This window comes from Mesocricetus auratus, unplaced genomic scaffold, assembly GCF_017639785.1.
Source record: "Mesocricetus auratus isolate SY011 unplaced genomic scaffold, BCM_Maur_2.0 Super-Scaffold_100014, whole genome shotgun sequence".
Taxonomy (NCBI): domain Eukaryota; kingdom Metazoa; phylum Chordata; class Mammalia; order Rodentia; family Cricetidae; genus Mesocricetus; species Mesocricetus auratus.
In genome coordinates this window covers 146,466-168,710 of record NW_024429197.1, presented here as the reverse complement: position 1 = coordinate 168,710, position 22,245 = coordinate 146,466, and the positions used below count along the sequence as shown (strand labels likewise).

Genomic DNA, 22,245 nt, shown 5'->3' with positions numbered 1-22,245 from the left:
TGTATGAGTGTGGGTATGTGTGTGTGCACACGTGGGCCACGTGGAGCCTGTGCAGGTCAGAGGACAGCCTGCAAGAGTCGCCTCTCGCCTTCAGCTGTGTAGGTCCCAAGGACTGCACTCAGTTCATCCGACTTGGTGGCAAGCACTTTTGCCCACTGAGTCATCTCAACGACCTGAACCCCCCTTTTTTTTTTTTGTAAAAACACCCATCAGGATACGTTGGCTATTTTATACCCCATCTCTTGAATAGGAGTTGTGATATGTTGCCTTTGGGGATAAACTCATTAGTGCTTCTGACACGCAGACGCTCTGGAAGCTGCTCCAGGCCTCCTTACCTGCACTTTGTCCCAGCCAGGGTGGGTGAACGGAATAGCTGTGGACCCGCAATGCCTGTGTCCTAATTTCAGCTCCTATCCCTGACTCACAGAAAGACCTTGCTGAGGTCATGGCTTTGTGTTTCTTGCAAGGAGAAGAAGTATCAGAGGTGGCAGAGCTTTCGTTTTCCCCAGGAACGAGAGTCCTACAGTACGGGGGGCCTCCAGATTCCCATGAGCCTCAGCCACGGCCTGTTGACATGAATTTTAAAAACAAAACAAAACCACAGTTAGATTTGGATCCAAGGGACTTTGAGAGACAGTGAAAGCAAACAGCAAGGAGTTCCCGACAGGGAGATTTGTCGCCACCTTTCCATGCATGGCTTCTACAGCATTTTCCATGTCATGTTTCCACACAAATAATTCCTCTCACGCTCTCATGCTGTCTGTGCAAGGGTAGAGGAAGTGTCTCCTCTTCACTTCAGGACAAGGGAGTCACAGCTATGGAGAGACATTTCTCAGCTGTTTTGTTTCTGGGAACCCCTTGCATTATTCTGCTATCAAGCCTGGCCCTGTTTTGTGAGCATTTTATTGGCTGAACACTGTGCATGTATTAGCTAGAAAGTGACGGTTTTTGTTGACCAAAGTCACCCATGGGTGAGTGCCATGCTTACTCTTGGGGTTCTTCTTCTAGATAAGAGCCCACCTCTCACCAGGCTAAATTTTAACAGACAAGGTCTGGGATGTCCTCAGAAAGACAAAGGGGCGTGCCCTGTGGTCAGTGGTAGGTCCAGGATCAGACACCAGGGGAAGGGGTGCGGATCTGACTCAGTGAAGAGCTGCAGCCAGCCAGATCCCTTGGCAGGACGACGCCTGTGCATACTTAGACCTACACTTGGACAAAACGGCAGTCCAATCAACCAGGTGTCCTGAGACAAAAATGCTCAGAGCTCCAACCGTGGTATTGCTCAGCCCTGGTGTGAACAGACAGAACCTGAGGCTGAAAGGGAAAAGATCTCTCTTTTCAGAGTGCTTTTGCAGACTATGTGGTAGTGGCACGAGCTTACTCTGGCACCTGCTTGCATCTTTAACAGCACATTACCAGCGTGGCTAAGGCACCTTCATCTATCCAGATCTTTTCCACACCATACTGCCTCTGAAACTGGGGCTTGCAAGGGGATTCTGGGGCCTCCAGAAAGAGTGGGGGGTACAAGACAGGGGAGTGCAGGTCTGGCTTGGTAGCATGGGCGTCTGCAGGGGAGGAGGCACTGAGGGGATCTGACACCCAGCCCCTCCTGGAACTCATGCAAGCCCTATCCTCTTGGGCCCTTGGCTCCATCCCAAAGACTTGATTGCCTGACCCCTGGCTCAGAGGTACCAACTGCCTTCCAAACTGGAAAAAGAGGTACCAACTGCCTTCCAAACTGGAAAAAGAGGTCATCCAACTGCCTTCCAAACTGGGGGAAATATCCAGACTTAGCTCTGGGGCTTCAGAATAGCTGGCTCCACCAATCCCCAGCAGAGTCAGGGGCTGGGGCAGGGGCCATGGGGGGGCTGTAGTTGACAGCTGTTCCCTGAGTTATTTTGGGCCAGGGGATGAGCTTTTCAGTTCCAGGGTACTGGGATTAAAATAGCCACGTGTAGGGCAATATCCCTGTAGCTGTGTGGGGGCTTTCCCAAGGAAAAGAGCCAGGGTGGGGAGGAGAAAAAAGACCGACTCGAGGAATGACAAGGAAGGAATTCTACCACTTCGAAGACCAACCTCACCTTTGTGGAGCTCTAAGCTTTGACATCTCTCTGACCAGATCACTTTCCTGGGGCTGATGGGGAGCCGAAAGTGTTGGTAACTCCGGAACACAGCTCTGGTCTTCCTCAGTCCTCACAGTGAGTGATAAGATACCGGTTACCTTCCCCATCTCACAGACAGTTCCACAGGAGTCCAGGGGCCTAGGAGGCTCTGGGTCCAGGTCACCCAACTCCCTCCCAAACTCTCCAGTGCCCCTTGCTTGGGCCTTGAGTCACAGTAGATCCAAGCTGGGTTGACAATCAGCTCAGGACCAGCATGGAAAACGCTGACTGGCTTGGGCCATCTTTCCAGTCACAGCAGGACTCTGGCAGCCACCCGCCAGGCTCACACCCTCCTCCAGGAGGAGGTGGGCCAAAAGCAGGTGGGAGGAAAGAGGGTGTCTGAGGGAAACCCAGTCATCCTGGAGCCTAGCCCACACTCAGCTTCTCAGCCCCAGATGGGGACTTGGCAGCCTGGGGCACTCCAGGAGTTAGAGCCAAAGTGACCCGGGCCCCTTTGGCAGATACGAGGGTGGCGCTGCGGGCGCATGCCCCAGACACGCCCTATGAAAATCGCTCCAGGGATCGGTCACCGAACTTAGTCTTGAGCACCGCTGGCCAGGTCCGTGCGACAGGTCCCACTTACCCGCCTGAGTGGGATCGGGCTGGGCTCGCTCCGCGATCCCTGCCTATGCCTTGGAATGTTCTAGAGGGTCATTTTCCTGTGCTGGTGAATTCGGCGCCCAGCGCCCTTCCTCTGCCTCCTCCCTCCCTGCTTCCCGGACACCCCAGGTCGCTCTGTCCCCGCCACACTCTCATCGCCCCCGCGCGTCCGGGAGCAGCCTCCCCGCCCCGCGCCGCTGCCCTAGGGCTCCCGGATCCCGGCAGCCAGGGCCCCGCTGCGCCTGCTTCGCCCCAAGAGTCGTGTCCACTGGAGTCCCCCGGGCCATGAGTCTCTGCGCTGTCCCCCGCCGCTCCACCGGCGCCGCTGCGGCGCTGGGGCTCGGTAGCCTCTTGATGCTGCTCGGGCCGGGACGCGCGTGCCCCGCGGGCTGTGCCTGCACCGACCCCCACACCGTGGACTGCCGTGATCGCGGGCTGCCCAGCGTGCCCGATCCCTTCCCGCTGGACGTGCGCAAGCTGCTAGTGGCCGGCAACCGAATCCAGCAGATCCCCGAGGACTTCTTCATCTTCCACGGAGATCTAGTCTATCTGGATTTCAGGAACAACTCGCTGCGCTCGCTGGAGGAGGGCACGTTCAGCGGCTCCGCCAAGCTGGCCTTCCTGGACCTCAGCTACAACAACCTCACCCAGCTGGGCGCCGGCGCCTTCCGCTCGGCGGGGAGGCTGGTCAAGCTGAGCCTGGCCAACAACCACCTGGCCGGTGTGCACGAGGCCGCCTTCGAAAGCCTGGAGTCGCTGCAGGTGCTGGAACTCAATGATAACAACCTGCGCAGCCTCAACGTGGCGGCTTTGGATGCACTGCCCGCGCTGCGCACTGTGCGCCTGGACGGGAACCCCTGGCTATGCGACTGTGACTTCGCCCACCTCTTCTCATGGATTCAGGAGAACGCATCCAAACTGCCCAAAGGTGAGCCAGAGGGTGGCTGGAAGCCAGGGCTGGATGGGGAAGGGAAGGAGCTGGGAGAGTCCAGCACGGTTCTGGATGTTTGGAGCCTCGCCTTGGGGACTCAGTAGCAAGTCCAAGTTCCCTGAATGAGAGAGAGTCGCTGTGGGTGTTAACTCCACAGGATCAGCTGCTTGAACGTCTCCCCGATATGTTGGCAAAGAAAATGTCCAAGAACACATTCGGAACTCTCCCGAGTCTCTCCCTTTCTTCTTCACCTCCTACCCAGACTTAGGACTTGCCTTTTCTCCCTCACTGTGGTCCACATCCTCTTCGGGAGTTTTTGGGTCCTAGGACGGGTGGGTGTGAGCAATATACTGGTCCCTCCTAGTCCGTGCTGTGTGGGACACCATACCATTCCCAGAACTCAGAGATGGAGAGGGGCTGGCAGGTCCTGAACGTGGTCTAGCTGCCACAGACCCTAAACTGGTCCCTCTATTCCCAGCTCCCCTGGACCCTTCAGGCCACCCCTGGTGAAGAAAATTCCCAGTGAGGACAAAGGCAGCCTAGATGAGGGTACAAATGTGGGACGGATATCTTGGGCACCTCCCCTGCTTTCCCGCTGCCCCTCCTGATGGCCCCCACACACCCAGACGGCTGATGAGAACACGGGCACTGGGAACATACCACGAAGGAAGTAAAGGCAGGGCTGAGAAGACAGGGACCCCAGCATTCATTGGGGGTGCATGCCAGGACTGAAGGCAGGTGGTATCTTTACCTTGGGTGGAGCCCATCCTTCTACTGATGAGCCTGTGAGCATTGACCGGAATTGACCTCTCAGACCAGAGCCCACTTCCGGAGAGCCCCCAAAGTTTTGGTGAAATTGGCCCCAATCCTGCACAGCATACGTTATAAAAGGTGTCATAGCTGTGAACTTACCTTTATTCTCCCCATTGAGAACTTGGGAACACGGTTTCTTGGTGTGTGGAATCACTGAGGGTCATAGGCACGCACCCTGAGCCCTGCTGTCACTCCTGTGACAAGGGGACACTTTCTCTCCCTAATAGCTCTACCACAGGAACAGTTCCGAAAAGATCTGGCCTTCAAGCTGCCGAGTCCCCCAGGTTTGAACTATGCCCTTCTCCTGCCTGGATCCCTAGATCTGCCAGGATATTCTGAATGACAGGAATGTCCTGTCAAAGCTCCCAATGGAGAGAGGGTCACCTTGGCTCTGGTTGATCCTGTCTTGGTGGATTGCTTCTCAATTACCCGACTATGTGTCTACTATGGTGCTCCCATGGTCTTCCAGTTGCTGGCAGGACCTTGGGCTCTGTTTTCAGTGTTGCCTTAGATAGCTGGGACCTTGAGTGGCCTTTCATGTTTCTGTGCCTTGGCTTCCTTGTCCCTTGATTACCTGGGTTGACCTCTGAGACCTCCACAGAGCCTTGGGTCAGAGTCTGAAGTTGTGGGTTTGACTTTTGCTGTAAGGCCCTGGGGACTCTACGTAGGTCACTTAAGGATATTTGAAGTTTCCCTTCTTCACGTGTTGTCAAAATCAAAACACAATCATGAGAGTGTAAGCCCCAGAACAAGGGGAGCTGTTACTCTTCCAGTATCCATCATCTGTGGGAAAAAACGGATAGTGTTTGGACACAGGAGGCTGGGGCAGAATGGACAGGCACTGAGCAGATGATGGCCTAAGGGTCCCAGGGATAGCTCAGGGCAGAGAGGAAGACTAGTCTCATCCAGCCAGGAGAGGGAGATGACAGCTAAAAGACACCTCCTGGGGCACCAAGCTGAGCCGAGGGCAGCCCAGGTCTCACTGAAGCTGCCTGCAGAGCATGGCCAGGACAGTGTCCCCAAAGTGAGCCAGAAGCAGGGAGGGCGAAGGAATGGGCTCAGGTTGAGAACTGAGCGCAAGACACAAGTTCTGATATGCACTCGGGTTTACGCTTTTGGATGAGCCCCTGACCTCCTCAAGCCTCAGTTTCCCTGCTTTTGAATTCAGAATACTGACAAATTGTCCTCCCGCCTGCTGGGAGGGTTTAAAGCAGTCTGCTTGGTGAACGACGCAATGATGCCCAGTATGCCATGGATGCTCAAGAGGGGTTAATTTCCACTCGCTCCTGCATCCTACTAGACAATTCTTCAAAATTTAACTGACACATGGTAATTGTGCATACTAATGGGGCACATAATGTGATAACTTAATACATGTATATGATGTATAGCTATCAAATAAGAGGAATTTACCATTTCTATTCCATTAAATCGTTGATCATTTCTTTGCTCTGGCCTCTTGCAAGCTCCTCCTGGTCTTAATAAAACATAAGTATGTTGACATGAGGACTAGAGATGGTTTAGTTTATAAAGGGCTGCCACCCAGGCATGAGGGCCTGAGCTCCAATCCCCCAGGCACTCATGTAAACATCAGGCATGATGATGGGCATCTATAACCTCAGTGCTAGGGTGGGATGGGTAGACCTAAATGGCTCCCAGGAGCTCACTGGTCAGCCAATCTAGCTGTATCAGGGACTTCCAGACTCAGTGTGAGACAATCTCAAACACACACACACACACACACACACACACACACCTACCTCAGTGGAAAGGATGAGAGAGATGGCTCAGTGGAGGGGGGCTTAAAGGGGGGTCTGAAAAGATGGCTCCATGTTAAGAGAGTTTACTGCTCTTACAGAGGATCAGAGCTCAGGACGGAATTCCACCTCCAAGGGGAATCCAAGGATCTCTTCTTGCATCTCTGGGTACTGAACTCATATGACGCACCTAGCAACCCCACATAAACTTAGTTGAAAATAAAGAAAAAATTAAAACATTTTTTTATTTATTTTTTACATTCCAATCCCAGTTGCCGCCCCCTCCTCTCCTCCTGGTCCCCTCACCCCCCCTCCCATCTGCTCCTTGGAGAGGGTAAGGCCTCCCCTAGGAAGTCTACCAAGTCTGTCCCATCATCTCGTTGAGGCAGGACCAAAGCACCTCTCCACCCCCCACACCCCTGTGTCTAGACTGAGCAAGGTATCTCTCCATATAGAATGGGCTCCACTAAGTCAGTTTGTGCATTAGAGTTAGATCTTGGACCCACTGCCAGTGGCCTCATATATTGTCCCAGTCATACCATTGTCACCTATATTAAGGGAGCATGGATGAATCTTATGCAGGTTCCCCATTTGTCAGACCTGAGTCAGTGATCTCTCACTAGCTCAGGTCAGTTGTTTCTGTGGGTTTCCCCATCACGGTCTCGACTCCTTTGTTCATAGTATCTCTCTTCCCTCATTTTGATTGTACTCCAGGAACTTGACCCAATGGTTAGTTCTGGATTTCTGCATCTGCTTCCATCTGTTTCTGGAAGAGGGTTCTAGCTTCTCTGGGGTTGTGGATTGTAGGCTGGGTATCTTTTGCTTTATGTCTGGTATCCACTTATGAGTGAGTACATACTATATTTGTCTTTCTGAGTCTGGGTTACCTCACTCAGGATAGTTTTTTCTAGTTTAGTCCATTTGCCTGTGAATTTTAGGATGCCATTATTTCTTATCGCTGAGTACTCCATTGTGTAAATGTACCATATTTTTTTTTATCCATTCTTCAGTTGAGGGGCATTTGATTGTTTCCAAGACCTGACTATTATGAATTATGTTGCTATGAACTAACTGAGCAAGTGTCCTGTGGTGTGAGTGTGCCTCCTTTGGGTTTATGCCCAACAGTGGTATTGCAGAGTCTTGAGGTAGGTTGATCCCTAATTTCCTGAGAAATCGCCATATTGCTTTCCACAGTGGCTGTACAAGTTTGCACTCCCACCAGCAATGGAGGAGTGTTCTCCTTCCTCCACATCCTCTCCGGCATAAGCTGTCATCGGTGTTTTTGATCTTAGCCATTCTGATCTGTGTAAGATGGAATCTCAGAGTGGTTTTGATTTGCATTTCCCTGATGATTAAGGATGTTAAGCAAAGAAAACCATTTTTTTTCGAGACAGGGTTTCTCTTTATTGTTTTGGAGGCTGGCCTCGAACTCGCTCTGCAGACCAGGTTGGCCTCGAACTCACAGAGATCCGCCTGCCTCTGCCTCCCGAGTGCTGGGATTAAAGGCGTGCGCCACCAATGCCCAGCTGAAAACCATTTTTAAAGGTTATTTAAAAATAAGTTAGAGAGAAGCTGAGGAAGACACATGACCTCTGGCCTCCATCCATATGCGCACTCCACATGTGGAGGTGTACCTGGATATACATATACACCACATACACACACACATAATAAATAATAAATAATCAAATTACATAAACAATAGCCACCTGCCTGTGCTGGAGAACTTATTCCTCCTTGGTATCCACTATGTGACCCTTCTCTGTCCCCCTCCTCCTCTCCTTCCCAGTCTATGTCTCCTCTCATGAAGGCTAAGACCAAATCTCTTAGGCCCAGCTGGGGCACTGAAATGTGGTGTGTGTGGTGTGTGTGTGTGTGTGTGTGTGTGTGTGTATGCAGTGGCAAGTGCTCTACTACACTGTATGACATTCCCAGCTCTGCGTGGCTTTTCTGTAACCCACTTACCTCACTGTAAATGATGCTACAGTACCCGCTAGGTGGGGTTCCTGGGAGGCTTAGAACAGTAGCAATAGGGACAGCGTGACACTGTAGGTGTTGTTGTGCAGACTGCCCCACTGCAGTGAAGGCGTGTGTGCAGAGAAGGCAAGCTCACACAAAGCAAGGCTGGAAGATGCTCCCTCCTGGCGCCTATCTTCCCACCTAGCTGACCACTGATTTTTCTGCCAACGAAAATCAGCCTGCACTGAGGTACAAGCCCCAGGCTTTCTAAGAACAAGCCCTGGTTCTTCCCTGGGAGGGAACCCCCAGGCCTGAGCAAAGGACACCTTCCTCTGACCTTGCTCTCTGCTCCTCTGCACCCTCCTCTGTCAGGACAGAGCAGAGATTTCTCCTTGTGACCTTGACTGCCTCAGCCAGTAGCAAAAATGTGTTGTCTGCCAGGTGAACCTCCCCTATGGCCACACAGGGATGGGGAGTATTGAGCCCCAAAGCAAGTCCCCAGGAGAGGAGGGGGAGGGGAGAGAGGGACAGGCCAGGCTTTTTCATTGGGCCCGAGGTCAGAGAAGAAACTGCCCTGCTGGAGGGGGAGGGTAAGGGATACCAGCACTGCCAGGAGCCAGGTAACAGAAAGTAAAATGAACTAGCAGACAGAAAGCCAAGCAGAAATTCTAGGGCGCCTAATTATTGTTGAGCTTCAGATAATTGATAAACTGCTTCTTAACATAAGTATGCTATTCTTAAAGATATGAAGACCAAGTATGCCATACCTAGCTGATGTAACATGGCATATTTAGTATTTATATGAAATGCTATTTGTCTTTCATATGAAATCCAGGCCTAATTGGGCAACCTGTATTTGTGTTTTCACTTCATCTGATTTATTTAGTCGGGAATGGTGGCATACATGAATCAAAGTGTAAATGTGGTGGCCAATGGCTAGCTTCTCCGAGTCCGTTCTGGCCTTCCACTATGTGGGCCGCGGGGTTAGAACTTACAGGTCACCAAGCATGGTGGCATGCACCTTTATCCATGGAGCCATCTTGCCACCTACCATGTTTTGTTGGTTTTGCAATGGGGTTCTTGCTGCGCATCCTAGGCTGGCCTGAAACTCAAGATTCTCCTGCCTCAGCTCCCCAAGTTCTAGGATCACCAGCATTCATTTTCATGCCCAGCTCTCTGGCATCCCTTCCATGCTGCCAACAGTTAGAAACCTCTTTGTCATTTCTAAGTCTTTTTTTTTTCACGTAACATCTATGCCTGGTGGACACCCTTCCCAACAATTTTCCCATCATGAAACAAAAGCAGGCCAGGCATTGGTGATGCATGCCTTTAATCCCAGCACTTGGCTGGCAGAGTAAGGCAGATCTCTGTGAGTTCGAGGCCAGCCTGGTCTCCAGAGCGAGTTCCAGGACAGCCTCCAAAACAATACAGAGAAACCCTGTCTCGAAAAAACCAAAAACAAAACAAAAGCAGTAGTAGGTGCAGTGGTTGGCACAGGAATGAAGAGTTAGTGACTGAGAGAGACAACCTAGAACTCTGGGGTGTCCCACCCCATGCCCCATCCTTCTGAGAGACATGGGAAGGGAGACTGTCTTTTCCCCTCAGTCCTTAGTTCTGGATGACATCAGGCTGCTTCTCCCTTCCGGTCCTAGGTTCTGTAGCTGCTCTGGTGGCTCCCAGGTAGTGAGGGACAATATGTGGCCAGGGTACAGGGCGGATATCTCTTTAAGTAGAAAGTACTCCAGACCTGGAAGCCAGAGGGACTTTGGAAATCACCTGGGTGACCAGCCAGGGTAAAGGGAGATGGGAGCAAGGCCAGGAAGCATCTGGTAATGACACCGCTGTCACAGACACCGTGCTCTTTACAGATTTCCCTTTGTCAGCACTTCCTTCACAGAGGCCCGGCAGGTGCACAGCTCAATCTGAGAGCCACCAGGGAGCCTCCTGTGGATACCTAGGTCCCCAGACTTCCTTAGTGAGCACCGGGGGAGAAGCCCCATCTGGGGCTTTCCTAAGCACAGAAGCCTGGTAACAGCTTGGGGGGAGCCTTGGCTCCCTGGCTCTGTCCTTTGCAGCGGGTTGGCTGTCTTAGTTAGGTTACCATTGCTGTGATGAAACATCATCATTCAAAACAACTCGGGACGCAAACTTTTGCTTACATTTCCACATCAGGGTTCATCATCAAAGGAAGTCAGAGCAGGAACCTGGAGGCAGAACCAGTGCAGAGCCCAGGAGGATGCTGCTAACTGGCTGGCTCTTCATGGCTTGCCCAGCCTGCTTTTTTTTTTTTTTTTTTTTTTTTTTGGTAGAACCAAGCACCAGCCCAGGGATGGTACCACCCACAATGAGTTGGACCCTCCCACATCAAATCATTAGTTAAGAAAACGCCCTACAGGCTTGCCAACAGTCTGCTCTTACGGAGGGAGGCATTTTCTTAATTGGGGTTCCCTCCTCTCAGATGACTTTAGCTTGTGTCACATTGACATAAAACTAGTCAGCATAGTGATGCTACACAAATTGCCTGCCGTCTCTAGGCCTAAGACTTTTCTTTTGCGATCAAGAGTGTGAGACTTGGAAAGCTATTTTCAAGTAAAAGTCTGTGGATTAAAAAAAAAGTGAGAATATCCATATATTTTTTTCTTTTCCTTTCTTTCATTTTTATTTCTATTGATTTATTTGGTTTTGAGACAAGGTCTCACCAGGTAACTCTGGCTAGCTTGGAACTTGCTGTGTAGAACAGGCTGGCCTTGAATCCACAGAGATCCACTTGTCTCTGCCTCTTTGTATGCCATTATTTCCGGCTGTGCAAATATTTTCATAAGGATGTACGCACACTGTGTGGACATGTGCCCAGCAGCCCGAGTTGCCATCACAGAAGGCCCACTCATAGGTGGTCCCTAGCCTTGGTCCTGGAGCCATGGTGGAAGATGATCACCTGGACTGAGAGACAGGAGCTGGCAGATAGATGCAGGCCTGCATGCCTGGCTTTGGAGGTGCATGGAGCAGGTGACACAGTCTACACCAGGCCTAAGAGAACAAATGTTGGGAAAGGTGCCAATGGGTCTCATCGCCGAGGCTGATACAGCCAGGCCTCTTCTTGTGCCGTGGTCATGCATCCTCAATGGTCATAGCCCTCAGTACCAACAAGGAGATGCTTGAGTCTGTTGTCCTGTGACCTTGACACTTGGAGATATAGGGTGTGGGTGCGGAGGAAGGTAGATATGGCAGAAGTAAGCAGAAGTGCCTTGGGTCCACCTAGCCCCAGTCTCCCCAGGAAAGTCTCCTAGAGAGACGCCAGCAGATCTGCCTTGGGTGCCCGGGCTCTAGAGGGCTGGGATTCCCAGTGGGCACCTCTGTGGGCAGAGTCCTTCCATGAGAGGGTGCCAAGGCAGACAGGGGTGTTTATTCAGCCCCTATACCATATCATTTAACCCAACTTGCTGACTGTCTCAACTCAGGACCAATGGGGGAGCCCAACCTGAGCCCCAGAAACTGCCTTGATTTTCTGATGTCAAGCAGGCTTGCCTCGGGCAAATGAATGGGGATTACTGTCATCCAGATGAAAAGCCAAAGCTTGCCTGAAAGTCATGGGGGTACTTTGTCCTAGACAGCTCCAAGGTGACTCTTTTTTTTTTTCTAAAAATAAAACAAAAGCAGTTTTCTTGATTATAAAAGTAGCAAGCCTCAGTTATCAGTCAGTCAGGCAACAAAACAAACGAGAACCTCCAAAGGCCTGAGAAATGACTCAGCAGCTAAGAGCACTGGCTGCTCTTGCAGAGGACCTGGGTCTAGTTCCCAGCACCCACCTGGTGGCTCACAGCCATCTGTAATTCCAGTGGATGCCCTCTTCTAGCCCCCAAGTACATTGCACGTGCATTCATGTAGGCGAAAACTGATACACATAAAATAACCAACCAGAATCCTTTTACTATTAAAGTTGTATGTTAGAATTTTTTAAAAATGGGCATTGTGATGAACACGTTAATCCCAGCACTCAGGAGACAGAGATGAGTGTATCTGTGTGAGATTGAGGTCAGCCTACTCTACATAATGAGTTCCAGGACAGCCAGAGCTACATAATGAGACCCTATCTCAAAAACAAAACACCAACCAACCAAACAAACAAAAAAGGAAATAAATGAGACACAAAATGATAAGTCCTGTGTGTCGTATGTGTCCTAATAGGTCTTAATAAATTTAGCCTGATATCTGACTCTGGTTTTTATATTATTAAGACCTATTAGAACTCATTCTACACCTGTGCTGGCTAATTTTGATATCAACTTGACACAAGCTAGAGGAGGGAACCTCAATTGAGGAAATGCCTTCATGAGATCAGGCTATAGGCTGTAGGCTATAAGACATTTTCTTATTAGTGACTGATGTGGGGGGACCCAGCCCATTGTGGGTGATGACATCCCTAGGCTGATCGCCCTGGATTCTATAGGAAAGCAGCCTGAGCAAACCAGTAAACAGCACCCCTCCATGGCCTCCGCATCAGCTCCTGCCTCCAGGTTCCTGCCCTGCCTGAGTTCCTGCCCATAGCGTTTCTGATGATGAACTGTTATATGGAACCATGAATGAAACAAATCCCTTTCCTCCCCGAGTTGCTTTCTGCCGTGGTGTTTCATCACAGCAATAGCAACCCTAATTAAGACAAGTCCTATACAGTTAGTGCCACAGTTGTAGAGGAACAAGGTGATGAAATTGACAGAGGAGGAGGAGGAGAGGGGTGGCCAGGGGCTGTGCAGTGGCCATTTGATAGGGACAACTTCTGCTTGAGAAGCTCTGGCTGCACGGTGCCAGGATGCTCCAGGATGAGCCCTTGACCCGATGCTGCGTATACATCCTTATTTCCATGAAATCAGCTTATTATTTAATCAGACGGAGTGTCTGCCGGCCAAGACAGGGAGGATAATTGGGAATTTTCCCCTGTGTGATGCTGGATATTTAATGAAAGTGGCAATAGAAAACAAACGTTAGCACTACGGGAAATTAGAGCCAGTGTTCCTTGGCACCCCAGATCAGGAGCAAGTCTCCCGGGCTCCCATGCAGCATGCCTCTGTGGCACGAAATAGCTCCAGCTGAGACCACAGCACCTACACCTTCTCCAGAAGGTCAGAGTGTCAGAGAACAGGTGCCTGGAAAGACACTAAACAGGATGTCAGGAGACTGGGGGTCCAGACCAAAAGTCTAGGTGACTGTCCTATTCAGCTTTCCACGCCGTAATAAATACCATGAAACCAACTTGGGGGGAAGGGTTGGCTTCATCTTACAGATCAAAGGCGGAGGGAAGTGAGAGCTGGAGCTCACCCTTCGGGTCACACAGTCCATCGTTGAAGGAATCCAGAGCAGTAACCCAAGGAGGACAGGGCTTGATGCAGAAACCGTGGAGGAACACTACTTAATGGCGTTTCCAGGCTTACCAGCCTAGACAGCACTGAGCACAGTGGGCTGGGACTTCTCGCATCAGTCAGCATTCGAACCCCTAACACACACGGCCAATCTGATGGAGGCGTTTCTTCAACGGCAGTGCCCACCCTCAAGATTAGCCATCATAGTGACCACAGGCAAGTTGTCTGATTTCCCTAGACCCTTCATCTATAAGGGGGAGCTGGGGAAGGATGGGAGTTCAGCCATCGAGGGCGTCTTCTCACACATCTAGAACCTTCCACTATGTGACAACTGTGGATGTGAAAGGCCTCAAATTGCTATTTCCCCAGCTTTTTTTTTTTTCTTCTTTTTTGACTTAAAAGTTCTGTGAGGCAGGCAGGGAAAGACAAAGAGGAGGGTTTTTTTTTTTTTTTAACCTGCACAGGGTGTGCTCCCTCTAGCCCAGTGATAGGCAAGCTGAAGAGGCAAGTCTGAAGGCTCACCTTGTGGGAGAGCAAGCCATGGCTCCCTTCCTCCAAGGTGTGAGAGGACAGCCTGCCTGAGGGCTGCAGCCCCAGGTGAGGAGAGAGTGGGCTGGGCTGGCTCTACCACACCCCTTCCCCCAGCCTTCCTTGTCACTAAGGCCTCTGACACTTCCCTGGAAGACTGACAATATGGCACAGGTCTTGGCCCCTGATTGCACAAGAGTGTGCAGCTCAGCTGGTGACCAGAGCATTAGATGATCTACCGGTGACATTCTTTTCTACAGCCTGTCTGGTTGATGATGACCAGCCAGAGCTGGAGAGATGGCTCAGCTGGTAAGGAGCACAGCTGCCATGCCTGGTGACCTGAGTTTGCTCCCTGGGACCTATGTGGTGGAAGGGGAGAACTCACTCCTGCGTGTTGTCCTCTGATGTCCACAAGCGCGTTGTGTCACACACCCTCCACCCACAGTGCAAAAATAAAATGCAATACAAACTGTAATAGGAGAAAACACAGTCCTGGAAATATCCGGGAAAAGAGGAGGAAGATCTTAACTCCTCTACCATAAAATACCCTGCAGTCTTTGAATGTGTATTTTTGTATGTCTCTTCATGTGTGTGTGTGCCTGCATGTGTGCGTGCGTGTGTGTGTGCGTGCGCACACAAGTGTGTATGCGTGTGCACATGTATGTGCACGTATGTGTGAGCGTGCGGGCTATATACTTGCAGTTCATGCACCCTTGCTAAAAAGCACATTCGGAGGCCGGAGTACATCTGATGTCATGATCTTCCTGTTTCCTTTGGGCACAGTCTCTCACAGAACTTAGGGCTAGGCTGGCAGCCAGCAAGCCCCAGCCATTTGCCTGTCCCTGTCTCCTACAGCACTTATCTTATTGGTGTGCATGTGGCTATGCCCACCTTAAAAATGTCGATGCTGGGATTACGAGTGCACGAACAGCCTCATCTACCTTTTGAAAAAAGAATATATAGACTTTGGAAATTCGAACTTGGCTCGTCATGCTTGCACAGCAAGCTCGTCTAACCATTCGACTATCTCTCTAGCTTCCAAAGTGCATTTTATTCTATAGTCCCAAGATTTGGGAGGCTGACGTGGGAGAATTTCCTGATGCCAGGAGTTTGATATCAGCCTGGGAGACAGTGAGACAATACCTGAAAGTGGTATGCTGTATTTGGCAAATGGAAAGACATTCCCAATACGGTCACCAAACATGATGCTGGAGATATTTCTACCAGACAGATTTGTGAATGCTTACACCTAGAAGAGGACTTAGAGAGGGCCTAAACCGTTGTGCAAATTGTGTTTATGAGTTCCTGCATCTGCCTTCTGCACATTTATTGCTGGCGTCTCCAGGTATATGAGGGCTTTGCCTAATAAGCAGAATTAGGAAAGCAGAAACCTATCTTTAACAACAGAAGTGCTTAGGGGGAGCCTGTAGTCAATCCCACTGAGAGGCTCTCCGGAGGTCAGAGCTGAAGAAAGGCCCCCTGAGAGAGATCTGGGCCGGGCCTGTTCCTTGGCGAGGGGCCGGGCCAGGCTGGAGAGATTAATCTCAATCCGCCATCTGCTGTGTCACTGTCTATTTCTAGGATGGCAGTTTGTCACTCTCGCCACTCAGGTGTCAGTTGTGGGGAGAAGTCATCATTCGAGAGGATGGAGCCCGGGGGGGGGGGTGCTGGTGGGAGGGGCACCCCACCTCTCACAGCACCGAGACACCCATCCCAAAAGAGAAGCTAAGCCAGGACGGGATTGAGCTCGCTGGTCTGATGAATGAGGAGAAGGAAGTGGCGCCCCAAGGCAGAGGTCAGGAGGTCACTTACGCTGCCCACCGGGAAGTCACCCCAGGAAGGGAGATGATCTGCACTGACACCTTTCTTACGCCCCCCCCCCCCCAGATGAACGTGCCTCCCAGATGGCGGTGTTACAGGACTTCTGAGCAGCTGCAGATAATGTGCGATTGTGGGACAGTAGTTGTTAGGACAGGGACTAGCTCATCCTTGAATTCCATTTCTCATAACCCATCCCAGGACATAAGCGAGAGGAGCCAGCCCTGACTGGGTACGCAGGGAAGGCTATTGATGGAAGGATGCCAGCTGGTCCTCAGAGCTGAGGAAGTGGACTCAGGAAAAAGACAGGACTGCAGCTCAGTAGACTGCTTGCATGGCATGGAGGAAGCCCTGGGTTCCATCGCTGGCACTATAAACTAGGTATGGTTGACAAATGCCCAGGAGGGAGAGGTAGGGGATTGTCTGTTGGAAGCCAACTTTGGCTACATAGTGAGACCCTGTCTCAGAAGTCACTAAGACCTCCAACAAGCCCGTAGTGAGGGGAAGATAGCTCTGGGGGTTTGGAGAGCTGAACCCCACTGGGAGGGGCATCAGGAACGGCTGCTGGACCAAGTGGGCTCCACTTTCCTTTGAATTTAAGTGTTGTCCTGGCACAGAGAGGCACTAACTCCATTGTGATTGTGTGCTGCCTGCGGCTGGGAGAGGATATGTATGTCCCCGTGCGTGTGTGTGTGTGTGTGTGTGTGTGTGTGTGTGTGTGTAGACAAGTTCTTATGTTTTGTAGCTCAGGCTAGTCTCAATCTTGAACTTTGACTTCAGGCATGTGTCATGGTACTCAATGTTCTACTCTGCTCTAGATTGAACCTGTTTTGTTTGTTGTGTGTGGTCCTGGGGATTGAACACAGGCCTTGCGCATGCCAGGCAAGAAGAGTTCTACTTCTGAGTTATACTCCCAGCCTTTTGAGACAAGGTTTTTCTATGTAACAGCTCTGGCTGTCCCAGAACTTGCTCTGTAGACCAAGCTGGCCTTGAACTCAACAGAGATCCGCCTGCCTCTGCCTCCCAAGTGCTGGGATTAAAGGTGTGCACCACCACTGCCTGGATCCTTTTTTGTTTTTTAAATTCTGTTTTGAGACATGATCTATGTAGGTCAGGCTAGCCTGTAACTTTTTATCTTCCCACCTCAGCTTCCTGAGCACCCTGGGATTACAGGTGTGAACCACCATAACCAACTCCAACTCGTTTGGGTGGCCCTGTTTACGGGTTGTTACTGAGGCAGTTATAAAGAAATAATGCAGGTCTGCACTGTGTGGAATTCTCAGTGGAGGCACAGGAGACACAGTCCCCCCCCCCCAATGGCACTCTCAGCTACCAGCAGAAGTTCTCCCCGGCTTTTAGGGACCCCCCCCCAAAACCAGGATTTTTGACTCAACACAGAAAAGAATTCCAGGACAGGTCAGTTTATGAAGCTTGGAGATTCTATTAAAGATATTTTAATGTAGAATTAAATGTGAGGGTTAGAAAAGGGGACTCAGCAGGACAGACGAGACAACACCTGAGAGCGTGTGCTCCAAGAGTCCTGGAAAGTAAGATAGACCCAAGTGTGGGCTCATCGAGGGAGAGTGGCACATCTAACAGTTACATGTCCCTGCTAAGTGTATGCCAACCTGACACAAGCTAGAGTCATCTGGGAAAAGGAAACCTCAATTTAGAAACTGGCTCTGTCAGATCGGCCTGTGGGCATGTCTTTAGGGTATTTTCTAAGTGGATCACTGATGGGGCCACCCCTGGACTGGTGGCCCTAGGCTGTATGAGAAAGCAGGCTGAGCAAGTCATGGGAAGCAAGTCAGTGAGCAACACTCCTCCCTGGCCTCTGTACCAGCTCTTGCCTTGAGTTCTTGCCCTGACTTCTCTGATACTGGAGTGTGTAGAGAGAAGCCTTTTCCTTGCCAGCCACTTTGGTTTTTTCCCCACCAGTCGTCTGGGCTCTGCCACATTGCAGTCCCCAAATGAACACACAGGACGCTGTATTAATTATGAAGCTGTTGGCTCTTTGCTTCTTTCTTACTGGCTATCTTTGACTTACGTATTTAACCCATCTAAGTATTTCTCTTACTGGACGGACACCTTACTTCTCTGGCGGGCTACATGATGACTCCCTGTGTTTCTCCTACCCAGAGTCCTCCTGGACTCCTAGTCCCACCTATCTTGCTTCTCTATTGGCCAACAGTGCTTTATTGACATATACACAGGACTTCCCCATCAGGAGTGTAACCTGAAAGCCAAATAAACCATTACTCTCCAAGGTGTTTTTGGTTAGTGTTTTAGAAAGCGTATAGCTGAAGCTGGAGAGATGGTTTAGAGGTTAAGAGTACTGGCTGCCCTTGCAGAGGACCTGGGTCTAGTTCCCAGGATCCCTGCATTAGCTCACAACCACCTACTGCTCCAGTTCCAGGAGATTTGATGCCCTCTTATGGCCTCTGAGGTCATGACGTGTACATGGTATACAGATATACATGCAGGCATATCACATAAGATAAAATAAATAAAAATATAAAAGATAGTGTATATGCTTACCATATTCAAATGGTGGCTAAGACACTTAAATAAGATACCTTTCAGGTTTTTTGTTTTGTTTTGTTTTTTGTGAGACTCAAAAACAAAACCCAAGGTGCCTGAAAGACAGTTTAGTAGTTAAGAGAGTGTATGGCTCTTCCAGAGGGCCAGAGTTCAGTTCCCAGCACCCACAACAGGCAGTTCACGACTGCCTGTAACTCCAGATCCCAATGTGATACTTCTGACCTTTTTTCACACACACACACACACACACACACACACACACACACACACACACACACGCACGCACAAACCCGCATGACTTTAAATCAATCAATCAATCAATCAATCAATCAATCAATCAATCAATCAATACCACAGCCCTTATTAACTCAGTGAACCACATATATGAAGACATGGAAAATGTGGGCATGCTGGGAAGAAAGGTTCTGGAGACAGGAATGAGAGTGGGAGTAGGGGCGTGTGTGAAAATTACTAACTGCGTTATATACATATGTAAAACTGCCAAACAACAGCAATAAAACCCAAAGCAAACCAGTGCCAGGCTGAGAAACCCAGTCTATGGTAAGATATTGTTAAAGAGGGAAGGGAAGCCCGAAGTCACAGGCCCCAGCATTGGAGCCCTGTTCCAGTTGCGGGTGCTGCTGCGGATGGCTTCAGGGACAGATCTCCACACTCTTCTGCCTGGCCCTGTCCACCCAGCCAGCTGTCCTTGTCCAGCTCCTCTTGTTTGCCTGCCCTCTGTGAGTCTGGGGAAGCCATTAAGTCAGGGTGTCTTACCACAGCTCAGCGCAGGCCCAGCCTCCACTCCTGGTGGGTCGTGTAGTGTTTTCCCAAATAAGCCCTTTTCTTCCAGCCGCAGAGAAATGTGAAATGACATTTTCTAAAAATGCCGCTTTGTAAAAATGCCAAGGCTAATCTCCAGGCATAAAGAACAGCGTGGAGATCAGAACTGACTCGGGAGATGCAACCTGGGAAGAATGGGCTCAGAGGTTCGAGAGATCGGTTTGCATGGCTGGGCTACTCACTAGCTGAACCTGCTGTGTGCTTGAGGGCTGCATGTTGCCTGTGGCTGTTAGAGCTCATGTTCACGCCCCAGGCAGGACTCTCTTTTTCTTGTTTTTGGGGAATCTTTGGATAGTGGGTAGCTATCAGAATGGATATGGTGGCTCATTCCTGTAATTCTAGCACTTGGGAGACAGAGGCCTGGGCTTACATAGTGAATTCCAGATCAGCCTCAAGTATATAATGAACCCCTGTCTCAAAAATTAACCGAAAAGGGGCTGGAGAGATGTCTCAGCAGCTAAAAGTGCATGCTTCTTACTCTTTCAGAGGACCTTAGTTCTATTCCCAGCACCGGTGTCAAGCAGTTCTAGGTGATCCAATGCCTCTGACTTCCCAGGATGCACACACACACACACACCAGAGCCTGTGAATAAAAGCAGTAAGGCAGACAGAATCATGGTACAGCATATGTATATATGTATATATAGAAATAGGAAGTCACTTTCAGTAATTAGTATAATTAATGTGTCAGTTATTATAAGGAAGCCAGGCATGATGCAGGGTGGTGGTGGCACACACCTTTAATCTCAGCACTCTGGAGGCAGAGATATATGGATCTATATGAGTTCGAGGCCAGCCTGGCCTACTGTCTACTAACGTTCTTCCGGGACAGACTCCAAAGATACACAGAGAAACCCTGTCTAGAAAAACCAGAAGGGGGGAAAAAGGAAGCCAGGCATGGTAACACATACTTTTAATCCCAGAACTCGGGAGGCAGAGGCAGGCTGATCTCTGTGAGTTTGAAAACAGCTTGTCTCACATCCCAGAGTGAGTTCTAGGCCACCCAGGGTGATACAGTGAGACCATGCCTGAAAACAAAACAAAACAAAACAAAACAAACAAACAAACAAAACCCAACCAACCAAACAAGTCCCCCGAAGAGCTCTGGGTCATCTAAATCCTTGAGACTCTAAAGCAGCTCCATGGATTTAGGGAGAGTAGAGAGTGCAGTATGGTTGCTAGGCAACTTCCCATGGAGGAATACATGGGTGGGGTGGCTATGGATGTATAAGGGATGGGCCAGGACTGAGGGAGGGAAAAAGCTCAAATATTCTTTTTCCATTTTTCTTCTGAGCTGGGGAAGAAGGGGCACACTGGTAAGAACCCCAAGGTTGTTTCGGGGGTGCTAGGCAATGGGTGAGAATGCTCTTTGCTGGACACAAGACGGTTAAGTAACAAAGTTGGAAGAAAGAGAGTTGACTCTCAAACGATGCTGGGAAAGGGTCGAGGGTCAGCTCTTTGCAGCTTGGAAACACTGAAATAGAGAACAAGAGAGGCTTTCCTGAGAATTAGCAAGCAGAGTGATGGTTGCTCAGCTTCCTCTCAAAAAACGATGTCTCCCCTTTTCTCCCTGGAAAAAGTACACATGACAAATCTTCCCAGAGCTGAGTGCCTGGGCTGCCATGCCTAGATGTGAACCTGTGAGGTTATGCTATCAAAGGAAGTGTGAGAGTTCCTGCTGCAAGGTAGTTCTACAGTCATGGGCTGCAGCCTAACCCTCTCTCATTCTCTCTCTCCCCCCACAGGCCTCGATGCCATCCAGTGCTCGCTGCCCATGGAGGACCGGAGAGTGGCCCTGCGGGAGCTGTCAGAAGCGAGTTTTAGCGAGTGTAGATTCAGCCTGTCCCTCACAGACCTGTTCATCATCATCTTCTCGGGTGTGGCCGTGTCCATCGCCGCCATCATCTCCAGCTTCTTCCTGGCCACTGTGGTGCAGTGTTTCCAGAGGTGCGCCCCTAACAAGGACACGGAGGATGAGGATGATGACGAGGATGACTGAGCCACCCCCCTCCTGCTCTTTGCTTTCCCATACCCAGCTAGTGGTACCACTCCAAGGGAGACAGAGATGCTGAAGACAGAAGCCTCCCATCACTCCAGGCCGTGAAAGGGATAGAGCTTGCCTAGGCACCTGCTGGGACAGCCGATCCCAGAGCATAGAATCAGCAGAGTAGAGACATGGGAAGGATGGAGAGATTCATTCCTGAGCAGAGCCCACCTGCTGGGCTGCGGCATTCATGTGTGTGTGAAGATAATCAAGTCAGGCTTCATAGCTTACAGCTTTACAACCTTCCCAAGCTGATGTGAGAGCTCACACAGCGTCTGACCTCAGAGATGTTTTTGCCGTTGTCATTACCAGCTGTGCTGTGGACCATGAGTCATCTTCCCCCTAAAAAGACGGCAGAGCTCTCAGGGGGAGACTCAAGCTCAGCTCACTCTCCAGGGGAGCAGGGATTCTTCTCCTTCACAAAAGGTCCCAGCAACTTTGGGATGCTAGACCAAGAACAAGCAAATGTACATGCAATAGATAACGTCTGTGTCTCCCCTGCGTTGTGTTGACGCCCAATACCCAGCATGAAGAATGTGAGATGACTTGAGCCAGCATCACTGAGCTGGCCTGGGTGCTGATACCCAAGGCAGAGGTTCGCAAGAAGTTCCTGGGGGTATTTTAGGGACCCACTGCGTCAGGGGCTTTTGAAGAGGTCCCTTTGGATATGACTTGGTCATGAGAATGGATTCATTTGGAGTGCAATTAGTGCCCTGGTAATACAAACTCCGGGGACCTTCCTGCTCCTTCACCAGGTGAGGACCCAGTGAGAGGGCAGCCATCTGTGAACCAGGAAATGGTCTCTCACAGGAACTCAACCGTTTTGGTACCCTACCCTCCAACTTCCAGCCTCCAGAACTGTGAGAAATAAATGTTTGTTATTTATAAACCCTCA

General features: G+C 50.3%; 1 protein-coding gene and 1 long non-coding RNA gene across 2 annotated transcripts in view; one reads left to right on the top strand and one right to left on the bottom strand.

Moving 5' to 3' along the window:
* Positions 1-2,884, bottom strand: part of LOC121144149 — a 10,901-nt gene extending 8,017 nt beyond the window's left edge. The window contains exons 1-2 of the long non-coding RNA XR_005881457.1: positions 2,082-2,884; positions 336-566 (exon numbers count right to left, since the gene is read on the bottom strand). This is a non-coding gene — a long non-coding RNA (uncharacterized LOC121144149). The remainder of the gene's footprint in view (positions 1-335; positions 567-2,081) is intronic.
* Lrrc38 (leucine rich repeat containing 38) lies at positions 2,885-22,245 on the top strand. Its single transcript, XM_040757467.1, has 2 exons — positions 2,885-3,690; positions 21,052-22,245. Exons 1-2 carry the CDS (start codon positions 3,048-3,050, stop codon positions 21,303-21,305), a joined length of 897 nt encoding a protein of 298 aa, XP_040613401.1. The 5' UTR covers positions 2,885-3,047; the 3' UTR covers positions 21,306-22,245.